At 39.6% G+C, this 12,016-nt stretch overlaps 2 protein-coding genes across 2 annotated transcripts in view; one reads left to right on the top strand and one right to left on the bottom strand.

Moving 5' to 3' along the window:
• LOC310677864 (scavenger receptor cysteine-rich domain-containing protein DMBT1-like) overlaps nucleotides 1-12,016 on the top strand; it is a 53,359-nt gene that overhangs the window by 36,146 nt on the left and 5,197 nt on the right. The window contains exons 31-39 of the mRNA XM_083441046.1: nucleotides 1,232-1,543; nucleotides 1,917-1,940; nucleotides 3,204-3,515; nucleotides 5,392-5,703; nucleotides 6,506-6,529; nucleotides 7,812-7,835; nucleotides 8,241-8,552; nucleotides 9,507-9,818; nucleotides 11,219-11,530. Coding sequence (XP_083297172.1) covers nucleotides 1,232-1,543; nucleotides 1,917-1,940; nucleotides 3,204-3,515; nucleotides 5,392-5,703; nucleotides 6,506-6,529; nucleotides 7,812-7,835; nucleotides 8,241-8,552; nucleotides 9,507-9,818; nucleotides 11,219-11,530 — 1,944 coding nt within the window. The remainder of the gene's footprint in view (nucleotides 1-1,231; nucleotides 1,544-1,916; nucleotides 1,941-3,203; nucleotides 3,516-5,391; nucleotides 5,704-6,505; nucleotides 6,530-7,811; nucleotides 7,836-8,240; nucleotides 8,553-9,506; nucleotides 9,819-11,218; nucleotides 11,531-12,016) is intronic.
• Nucleotides 9,856-10,478, bottom strand: LOC310677205 (ATP synthase F(0) complex subunit C3, mitochondrial-like). Its single transcript, XM_083439781.1, has one exon. It carries the CDS (start codon nucleotides 10,347-10,349, stop codon nucleotides 9,918-9,920), a length of 432 nt encoding a protein of 143 aa, XP_083295907.1. The 5' UTR covers nucleotides 10,350-10,478; the 3' UTR covers nucleotides 9,856-9,917.

Consider the following 12,016-nt stretch of genomic DNA (forward strand, 5'->3'; position numbering starts at 1 on the left):
TTTAGAATATATATATTAAAATACAATAAGGATGTCTTAGGAAAAATACTTGAGGAAAACTATTGATTTTTATTGACAGATTTTTCCATAGTATATAATTTTGTAGGAGGATTTTATTTCTCAGTTAATCACTATCATTATTTATTGTAAAACATATTATAACATGACCAGTTTAGAGTAAAAGAAAATTAAGATAACATACTTTTGTTGTTGTTTTCACCCCCACCTTCCAGAGGACCTGATATTCCTGGTACATTTTATTTTTTATTTCCACAATTCCTTTAATGTTTAAAGAAGGCATTATTAAAAGTCAGATTCTTCTATTAATCATGGCTTCTCATTGCATTTTTGAGCATGTACAGAGCCAGTTTTAAACATACTCATTGGATACTGTATGATATTTTTTATTATTTGTTATATACCATATATATATATATTGGATGTCACTTTGGGCACAATCACAATGATAATAATCTCTTTTGAAAGACAATATGGATTTCTTAGGTTTGCCTTCTTTAAGCAAAATATATTTATCACCAGATTTTTCTAGATTTTCTAATAATGTCAATCCATTTTATGTCTGAATTAATCAGTATCACTCTTAATGTAATTAGAACATATCTAGAACTTATTATAAAAGCTTGCTATAAAAGATCCTCTCAAGGGAATGTTAATGTTTGTTTAAGTCCAAAACCACTGCTGTTCATAATCTGTGTTAAAAAAATTAGAACACAAGCAAATAAAGTTTCTCTATATTCTGCTAAATTTCTAGAAGTAGCTTTTGCAATGTAGAAATTAATAGAGAAATATTGGTAAACGGAATAAATTGCATTGTGAATATGTATGTCTATGTATTTATGGACATAACTCTGTGTTTGTATAATTTATAACTAAATAGCTGGGTGTTTTTAAATCATCCACACCTTCTATAGGATCAGATATGTATACCAGGTACATTTTATTTCTTATTTACCAAATTATTTGAATAATTTTTCTGTTATATGCTTGGATATGTACAAAACACTGTGTTCAGCAGAATGCTCTGAAATTCTAAATATTTAAAATGTATCTTCCCAGAAATTATCATGATTTATTCAATTTGGTTTCTGACCATGAAACATATGTTTGTTTTAATGTGTGTACTTTGATGCCTTTACAATTGGGGGGGGGGGACCAAGTGTTGAGAGCAGAAAATATTGCTTCTAGAAGGATGTTGTTGTATTGTTCAAAGATGCTTTCTTGAGACTGGTCAATGGAACCAACAGATGTGAAGGCCGGCTTGAAGTCTACCACCAAGGAAACTGGGGGACAGTCTGCGATGATGATTGGGACATAAATGATGCACAGGTTGTCTGCAGACAGCTTGGATGTGGATTGGCTCTATCGGCAAGAGGAAGTGCCTATTTTGGCCAAGGCACTGGCAATATTCTCCTGGATGATGTGAGGTGCAGAGGGAATGAAACTTCTCTTCAGCAGTGCTCCCACAGAGGATGGAAAATCCATAACTGTGTCCATGTAGAAGATGCTGGTGTGATCTGCTCAGGTACTCCTTTGTTATGTGTGCTTCATTAGACATTTCTGTTCTTTCTAATCTTGTAAATCTACTTAATTTCTGAACAACTGATAGTCAAAGTTAGTTACTGTTTCCTGATAGCATATTACAGGTAGTCTAGATTAAAAGGTTGTGTCAGTCTGTGAAATTCTTTTTACTTATATCTGATTGAAATATGCTCAGGTTAAATAGAAAGAGATCAGATACATGCTATTCATCTTATTTTTGGTAGGTTAGTCCGGGAAGAATGTTCTTTTTTTCTTCCAGGCAGGGGCCTGCTTGCTACATGCATGAAAACTTCATTCAGAGTTCTATTTTGTTTTAAATGAAACAATGTAAAATATATCTTATTTATTATTTACAGGTAATAGAGAACCGGAAAGACTTGGTAAGTTTAATTGTTTATTAATTCATTAGAACTATATGGAAACTACACTTCAGATGAAATGCCAATAGCAAGCTTGTTGAAATCCTAATATTAGTGGAGTTGAACACTTACACCAGGAACCTGTGGTCTTCCACATATTGCTGGACGTCAGTGCTCATCAGCCCCTGCCAGCAAAGCCAATGGTCAGGGATGATGGGAGATGTAGTCCAACAACATCTGGAGGGCTACAGGTTCCCTATCCATAACTAACAGCAACCTTGGTTTCAGCCATCTGGTGAATGCAAATATCAACACAACACACATTTAAATGAATCTGTTTCCTGAATTCTCATTTACTGACTGCCCATATCCACACCATGCATTTAAATTCCTTCCAACCTTACGAGGAAATCATGACTGTTAAAGTTCCATAAATGTGCTTTAAATGTTTGGTGTGGATGTAGCCTAGAGAACCAAATTCTTGTTCATGAACTTGGCTTTGTGAAGCATCACAAGATCTGCTGCTTGGATATAAATGTGTTTTACCTGCGAAAGTTCGTTTCAGAAATGCTACTTAGTGACATTGTGTCAAGCTGTAGCGCTGTGTGCAGACAAGGTACGGCAGTGCATGAGAAGAGCAGCATTTGGAGTCACACTAATTTATGTCACCCTAAAACATCCATGAAGACAATGAAATATAATTTGTGATGTCTTCATTAATGTGGGTAGGGGAGTAGAATCCAACACAGTTCATCACTGAGAATTCTCATTCTGTGCTTCCAATTCATTTAAACTGGTTATGAAGATCAATCTGAGATCCAATATGATTATTCTGAGCTACAACAGTGAGGCTATATGATGCTTTCATAATCCACTCTAATAAATCCATGAACTTCCACTCCTGTTGCAATACAATAAATATATTTTGGAGACAGTATGAACCTGGAGGGTAGACACTTGCATTCTCAAATCAGCTCTTTTGGTCCTCCCGGCACCTGGACTATCTACTTGAATGGACTAAGATTCAATCTTTCTCTCTCCTAAAATGCATATCAATCGATCTCCTTTTTGACACCGTGCAAAATATTGAAGTAGGTCTCTTCAGGGTGGGATGCAGTCCATGGACCATGGCTTAACCACCACTGCTTTAGTTTACATCTTCCTAGAGATAGGAAGGGCCTTATTGTTTAGAGTCTTTTTATGCAATCTAATCTGTTTTCTCCTCGTGAAATTCTTGAGAACAGAAACTGATTTCTAAATGGATACTCTTTTTATTGTCCAAAGATGGGTCCTTGAGACTGGTCAATGGAACCAACAGATGTGAAGGTCGCCTTGAAGTATACCAGAGAGGAAATTGGGGGACAGTCTGTGACTATGGTTGGGACATAAATGATGCACATGTTGTCTGCAGACAAATTGGGTGTGGATGGGCTCTGTCAGCTACAAAAGGCACCCATTTTGGCCAAGGCTCTGGCAATATTCTCATCGGTGGTGTGCAGTGTGGAGGATATGAAACTTCTTTTGGGTATTGCCCCCATCACAATTGGGAAATTCATAATTGTGGCCTTCAGGATATTGCTGGAGTCATTTGCACAGGTGTACTTTTCTTCTTTCCTTTTTTAATTTGGATCATTTTATTCCTAAATGTCTGTTTAATTTCTGAATGACTGGTGATCAGTTGTAAAGGAATAAGTGTTTCTCACATCCACATTGTTTAGCATGTGTGGTTTAGATTAGTGTATCAATTGGCCTGTTAATGTATCTTACATATATCTAAGTGTAGTCTCTTTTATTTTGTCTATCAAAACATTATCAGTTGCTTAGCATCCCAAGTTTGAATAGGTTATTTTTTATTATTTTAGAAATGTGGAGCCAAATGACGATTCCCAGGTAAGATCCACCCTCTGTTGTGTGGGCAGGGCGGTCCCTCCCCCTACCTGGCCAATCCCCTGGTAATGCCTCCACAAGCGGGATTGGGCAATTGGCTGAGGTAGGCAGATACCTCCAGGTATCCAGCCTGGGGAGGGCGAAGCCAGCCTGTACTTCCAAGAGCCGCATGGGATCCAGGGGGTTGTGCGTGACCACGCAAAAGGCACCCCCCATTTGATGTGGGTAGCAGTCTCTATAAAATAATAAAGAATCCCATAACCACCACTCTTCCAATATACTGCCCCATTGCATTGTGTTGAATCTTACTCCTGAATACTGAGGAGCAGTTATTCAGTTGTTATGAGGAACATAGTTTGAAGGGGGCTGGAAAAAATCCCCTGTTACACTAATCACCAGTTGGGTTGTTCTGGAACTTAGTATGTCTCTTTTTATTTCAAAGATACAAACTTGCAATCAGCCAGTCAATTTGTCTGACACCTCAAGATATAGCACCCATTCAATGAGTATAAACAGAAGCAGAATCATAGGATATACTCTATTTCCATGTGCAAACCAAGTTGAGACAAGATATTCACCTATCTAAAACAATTCAATAGCTAGGGCGTATGATGTGTTTGACCAAACTGCGGGAGGCAGTGGAAGACAGGAGTGCCTAGTGTGCTCTGATCCATGGGGTCACAAAGAGTCGGACATGACTAAATGACTAAACAACAACAACAGGGTGTATGATATTTCATAGTTTCCACAGAATATATATCTGTATATCTTATTCTCTCCAACACCTAACTTCTTCAAAATTAAGTAGGATGTTAATTCTGAAAAATTAACAATGATCGCTAATACGGCCTCGGCCCAGTATACCTGAAGGAGCGTCTCCACCCCCATCGTTCTGCCCGGACACTGAGGTCCAGCTCCGAGGGCCTCCTGGCGGTTCCCTCATTGCGAGAAGTAAAGCTACAGGGAACCAGGCAGAGGGCCTTCTCGGTAGTGGCGCCCGCCCTGTGGAACGCCCTCCCAGCAGATGTCAAAGCGATAAATAACTACCTGACATTCAGAAGACATCTTAAGGCAGCCCTGTTCAGGGAAGTTTTTAATCTGTGATATTTTATTGTATTTTTTGTTTCTATGGAAGCCGCCCAGAGTGGCTGGGGAAACCCAGCCAGATGGGCGGGGTACAAATAATAAATTATTATTATTATTATTATTATTATTAATACGAGTTGTCTGTAAATTTAGGAGCTATACAAAAGAGAAGGTATTAACCAAACTTAGTCAAAGTAGACAATTCAAATCAATAAGAACTAATCTAACTACGACTAATTTAAGTTCTCTTCATTTCGCATTCCAGATAGATAAGTCTGGAATCCAACCCACTGTGTGCAACACACCCTTCTGAAAATGTACATTAATATAGTACCTGTAAATTAACTGTAAATTAATAGTTTAGTTTATATCTATATTTTCCCAGAGAGTTTATGATTCCTTAGGGCCTGGCAGTGACACGCAACTAGGATAAGAAATATTTTTCTCCTTGTGATCAGAAAGCATAGCTTCTAAAACAAAGTTAATTTATTGTTCAAAGATGCTGTATTGAGACTGGTCAATGGAACCAACAGATGTGAAGGCCGTCTTGAAGTATACCACAGAGGAAGTTGGGGGACAGTCTGTGATGATGGTTGGGACATAAATGATGCACACGTGGTCTGCGGACAAGCTCTGTGTGGCCGGGCTCTATTAGCTACAACAAATGCCCGTTATGGCCAAGGCTCTGGAAATATTCTCCTGGATGATGTGCAGTGCAGAGGAAATGAAACTTCTCTTGAGCAGTGCTCCCACAGAGGATGGAAAATCCATAACTGTCTCCATGTAGAAGATGCTGGCGTCATCTGCACAGGTGTACTCTTCCTTTTTTCCTTTTTAAAAAGATGGTTTTATGCATATATGTATGTTTAATGTCTGAATGACTGGAAATCAGTTGTAAAGGAATCAATGTTTCTTTCTAATTTTAGCATTTGTGATTCAGATGAGAGTAATATTTTCATTTTTTTCTTGCTTATATCTAAGTGAAATATCCTCAGGTTAAGGGACAGGTGTCCATAGGAACATAGCAAGCTGCCTTATACCAAGTCAGATCATTGGTCCACCTAGCTCATTACAGTCTATGCTGACTTGCAGTGGCAACCCAAGGTTTCTGACAGTGGACTTGCCCTGACCTACCTGGAGATGCTGGAGATTGAAACAGATTTTTCTGCAAGCAAGGCAGATGCTCTACCACTGAACTGCAGCCATTCCCCACACAGTGTTGTCATGGATGAAATCCATGTATCAGCAAATTTGCAGTTTTTTCTAATGTCCCAGAACTAAGTCATTTTTCTGTTGGGAGCATGTCCATATCTGAAAGGTTTCCTGCGCTGATCATCAGAGAGGGAAGAGTGATGAGAACTAAATACACTCCACTTTCCCCTCCCAAACATCTTATTAGTTTAATCTTCAGTTTACTTGCAGGGGAGTATGTGCTTAAAGCTAAGGCTGTTGGTTAGAGATGAAGAATCATGTGTTTTGACTAATCTGGATTAGGGCATTAAATACTGTATCTATATCTATGTCTATGTCTATATCTATATCTATATCTATATCTATATCTATATCTATATCTATATCTATATATAACAGTGTATCATGTTTGTTACTTACAGGCAATAAAGAACCAAGAAGACCATGTAAGTTCACATTCTTGATAACTTTATTAGTTCAACATACCTTGATCCAGCAAAGCAAATAATTATCAATCCTCATGTTGTGATTAAGTCTGCACCAATTTGATTTTCTCATAGGGGATTCAATGTCTTTGTTCTATTGATTTGTGCTTTTATCTTGTATTTTTATCTCATGAAACAGCCTGAGATCTTCACATGAAGGGTGGTATATAATTTAATAAATAATAATAATAATAATAATAATTCAATATAACCTTAAAGGCCAATTTAGAATAATAGAATTGTAGAGTTGGAAGGGGTCTTTAGGGTCATCAGATCCAACCCCCTGCAGTGCAGGATTATGCAGCTGTCCCATGTGTGGATCAAACCCACAGCCTTGGCATTATCAGCACCAAGCGCCAACCAACTAAGCTATCCAGGCTGACTGAATTAATTTGTAGTTTTCAAAACGCTACACAAACCAAAACAACCATCCTTTTATATTCAAACTTCTCCAAATCGTGGAGCGCAATTTTCCAACCAAGTACTTTGTACAAAAATACATATACTTAGATAAGTGTGTGCATAGAAATGCCTATATTAGCAATCACACACACACAGCATACAGAAATGTGTTATTTTAGGGGATGTTGCTTTGCAACAATGTGTGCACTAGGGAAAGTTTAATACAAGCATGCATATTAGAAATTTGCAGTAAAATAGTGGTGAATTTTCCTAAGAACTTTCCTTTTTTTCCATTGCAAACTGATGTGGAAATGTGGAGAACGATAAATAGTAGGAAAATCTTGGTGGATGGGGAAGTGAATATGGTAAAGATGGCACATGAAAGTGGAATTGTGGGCATCTACCGCATCACCCACATATTCCACCTGATTGTTGAGGGTACCCTGGGTTTAGGTGACATGTTTCCTCCTTCCTTCGCTACCCATGATCTCCTCAAAGCCTGCAGAAGGGTTGCTGGGCATTTTTACCACAGTGTGAAGGGCAGTAGGCCACTGTGGAAGAAGCAGGCAGGGTTGGGGATGTGGACACTGCCTCCCAGATTGTGGTTGTCCTCAAGCTGTTCCTGGAGGCCAATGAGACCAAATCAGGCACCAAATCAGATTGCAGGGAAGATTTCATTGAACTGATAAGGATCATGCATATTCTAATAGTATCCTCAGCAACCAAAGTAATGTAGCAAATCCTTAAATAACAACAGCTGTAAAAATTACTTAATTATTGGTTGTGTGTGTGTATATAAAATGAGTGCTAAAAGGAAATGACTTTTTATCATTTTTCACAGCTACCAGACGTCTTCAACTGAGTAGTAAGTTTTATTTCTTGTTCGTAGGGATCAGCAAGAAATTCATTTAATGTTGGGATCCATGTATTTTCTCCAAACAGTTTGAAATATATAGAAATAAAACATCTCATAATTTTGAATGTTAGTATAAAATTATATTAGGGTGATGGACATAAACCCTTAGATACCTCATGCAGTTTATGTAATTCATTATTCCTCCAGCAACTTTGTTTGGAAATGGTTTTATAAAATCCTTTTGAAATTTGAGGTTAAGTCCAAGTAACAGCAATGCGAGAAGGAGCTGGGTCACAAAGTAATTTCATACTATCAGATTCCAAGAGGAATATGTGTTTAATGTCCATGGCTTTGAACAGTTTCACAATGCAAAATTTAGTCTTCATTTTGAAAAGTTTTCTCTCCCTCCCAAAGGACCTCTCTTACGGTTGCTTAATGGAAGCAACAGGTGTGAAGGTCGCCTTGAAGTATATCACGATAGAACCTGGGGGACTGTCTGTGATGATATTTGGACCCTGAATCATGCACACGTTGTCTGCAGAGAGCTTGGATGTGGACCAGCTCTGTCAGCACCAGGAAATGCTCGTTTTGGTCCAGGCTCGGGCAACATCCTCCTGGACAATGTGGAGTGTACAGGAAGCGAATCTTCCCTGCTTCAGTGTTCTCACGCAGGTTGGGGCACACATAACTGTGGTCATCATGAAGATGCCAGTGTCATCTGCTCAGGTATTCCTAGGCTGGGCTAATCTAGTTTCCCAATAGATCAAATGCAGCTTTCCAATCTTTGTAGATTCCTTTGGGAAGCATATGGTAGAATTATTAAAGAAAATATCCACCACAATCTCTGGTTTTAATTAAAATTTGAATTAGATCGTCTATTATTACCGGTAATAAAAGTTTATTTCCTTCAAAGTGCATGTTCAGTGAGGTATACAAAGTTTCAGATGTTGGACCAATCTGAACAGCGCATTTAAAGCAGTATCATATCACTTTGAGCATTCATGTTTCCCTGCCCCCCCCAAAAAAACTATGAACTGTAGTGCTGAGACCACTAGTCTCCTTACAAAGCTATAATTCCCTGAGTTACCTGAGAAAGGGAGATTAACTGTTAAACCAGCATAGAATTGTAGTTCTGTTAATATATATGTATAGATGAATGATTTCATACTGCCCAAGGTTTTCAGACCAAAAACCAGGATGTGATTCTTCCAGGAAGTGCTCCCAGGTGAGTCATGTGACCCACACCTTGCTCTCACCCTGGGGAAAAATTGTTTTTTCTGGGCGGGAGCACAGTGCAAGAGTGCAGCGCCCAAAATGGCTACCGCAATCTTGTGTGGGAAAAATAGGATGTCTCTTTTGTCTGCGGCATTTAACAGGTATTTGATTGCCTAACATTTAAGTTTAAGACAAGATTATACTTGGCCCTGGGACACAGTATTTGTGTAATTTGTGTAATTCATCATTCCTCCAGCAACAATGTTCAGAAATGGACTTAAGAAATTCACCTTGAAATTTAAAGGCAAGTCCAGGTAATGGAATTGCTAGAAGAAGCTGAGTCACCAAGCATTTTAATATCATCAAAACCCAAGATACAGTTGTGTTTAGTGTCCATTGGGTTGGCCAGTTTTCTGATGCAGAGTTTGTCTTGTTTATATGACATTTATTTTTTGTGTCCCAAAGAACATTTCTTGAGGTTAGCTAATGGAAGGAACAGATGTGAAGGTCGCCTTGAAGTATATCATGACAGAAGCTGGGGGACTGTCTGTGATGATATTTGGAGCCTGAATCATGCACACGTTGTCTGCAGTGAGATTGGTTGTGGACCAGCTCTTTCGGCACCAGGAAGTGCAAACTTTGGTCAAGGCTCGGGCCACATCCACCTGGACAATGTGGAGTGCACAGGAAGGGAATCTTCCCTGCTTCGTTGTTCTCATACAGGTTGGGGAACACATAACTGTGGTCATCATGAAGATGCCAGTGTCATCTGCTCAGGTATTCTAGACTTGGCTAATCTAGCCAATAGATCTTTCGAACCCAGGTTCACAGAATCACATTGTAGTTCATTAATGCCAATGTTAGACACAGATCTCTTCACATGGCAAACAAGATCAAGAAAGCAACCATCAGACAGAAGAGACCCATGGCTTCAGACAGGGCAAATCCCAGATTAGCATATGAGAATAGCTGCTGCTTCAGTGAAGCATTTCTGGCATAGCCAATGATTAAACTCCCAAAAACTGTTCCAATACCAGCACCGGAACCAGCCACTCCTACTGTGGCAGCACCAGCACCAATAAATTTGGCAGCCGTGTCAATGTCCCTGCTGATAGCACTAGTTTGAAACTCCCTTAGTGCTAGCTGACTGCCAGTGTTCTGAGCACCAGGAAGGAAAGTTGTGTTGCCCTCTGCAGTCCTGGCTTCTGGCCTAGACAACATGGTTGCAGAAATTGCTCTGTACAGAATTCTTGATCCAGTGCGCATCAAGGCTGGAGACCCGGCGGCGAGCTTGACACAGGCGAACATGGCTGCGGGCGGGCAGGCTGGTGGAGCAACGGGTTGGGGGGTGCCGGGTCTGGGCCGTCTGGCTCGCTTGAACCCGGCAGTGGCAAGCAGAGGCTCATCCGGCTGAGCTGGTGCAGCAGTAGAGGTCGAAGGGACCTAGCCAATAGATCAAATGCAGTTTTTCAATCTTTGTAAACTCCTTTGGGAAACATATAATGGAATAATTAAAGAAAACGTGAATTAGTCTGCCATTAATAAAATTTAATTTCCTTCATAGTTTGTGCTTGATATGGTATAAAACATTTAAGATGTAGGCCCCATCTGTACTGTACATTTAAAGCATTATAATACCACTTAGTACATCCCTGGCTCATTATATATATATATATATATATATATATATATATATATATATCCTGAGAACTGTAGTGCTGAGACCACTAGTGTCCTCACAAAGTGATGATTCCTTGAGTTACCTGAAAAGGTAGAGTGATTATTAAACCAGCATGTAATTGTAGCTTTGTTAATATACATAGAAATGAATGATTTCTGAATATTAAAGTTTAATATAAGAATGTGCTTGGTCATGGGACATAACCACTTACCGTACATACCTAATGCATTTTAATATCATCAAAACCCAAGATGCAATTGTGTCTAATTCATGATTCCTACGGCAACATTGTTCAGAAATGGACCTATGAAATTCACTTAGAAATTTAAGGGAAGTACAGAAAACAGAATTGCTAAAGCAGCTGAGTCACCAAGCATTTTCATATCACTAGATCCCAAGATGCAGTTGTGCTAAGTGCCCATTGTGATGACCAGTCTTCCAATGCAGTATTTCATTGTCTTGTTTATATAATATTTATTTTTTGCATATTCCAAAGAACATCCCTTGCGATTAGTTAATGGAAGAAACAGGTGTGAAGGTCGCCTTGAGGTATATCATGATAGAGCCTGGGGGACTGTCTGCGATGATATTTGGAGCATGAATAATGCACATGTGGTCTGCAGAGAGCTTGGATGTGGACCAGCTCTGTCAGCACCAGGAAATGCTCGCTTTGGTCAAGGCTCGGGCAACATCCTCCTGGACAATGTGCAGTGCACAGGAAATGAATCTTCCCTGCTTCACTGTTCTCACAGAGGTTGGGGAACACATGACTGTGGTCATCAGGAAGATGCCAGTGTCATCTGCTCAGGTACTTCTAGGCTAGGCTAATCTAGCTTGCTAATGCAATCAAGGGAATAGGGTGGGTCCTGAGAATACAAATCAGGGTAAAGAGGCACACATTCACCACTTGCTGAAACCTGAATATTGAAGGTGACAGGCACACCTCTGTAAGGAAGGGATTCCCCAACACAGAGGCTACCAGAGGCAGTGGCCTCTTTTGAGCAACCAGCACCCCAAGACTTTGAGGGTAGTGGAGCTACCAAGAGGCCCCATCTGGCAATCTTAACACCTGGGTGAGTCTGTAGGGAAGGAAGTGTTGTCTCAGGTTTTGTGGCCAGAGTCTTTTAGGATTTTAAAGATTAATGTGGGCCAATTTTGGTCAAGGCTTTGGCAACATCCTCCTGGACAATGTACAGTGCATAGGAAGGGAATCTTCCCTGCTTCGTTGTTCTCATACAGGTTGGGGAACACATAACTGTAACCATCGTGAAGACGCCAGTGTCATCTGCTCAGG

This window comes from Podarcis tiliguerta, assembly GCF_965153285.1.
Source record: "Podarcis tiliguerta genome assembly, chromosome: 5".
In the NCBI taxonomy this organism is placed as follows: domain Eukaryota; kingdom Metazoa; phylum Chordata; class Lepidosauria; order Squamata; family Lacertidae; genus Podarcis; species Podarcis tiliguerta.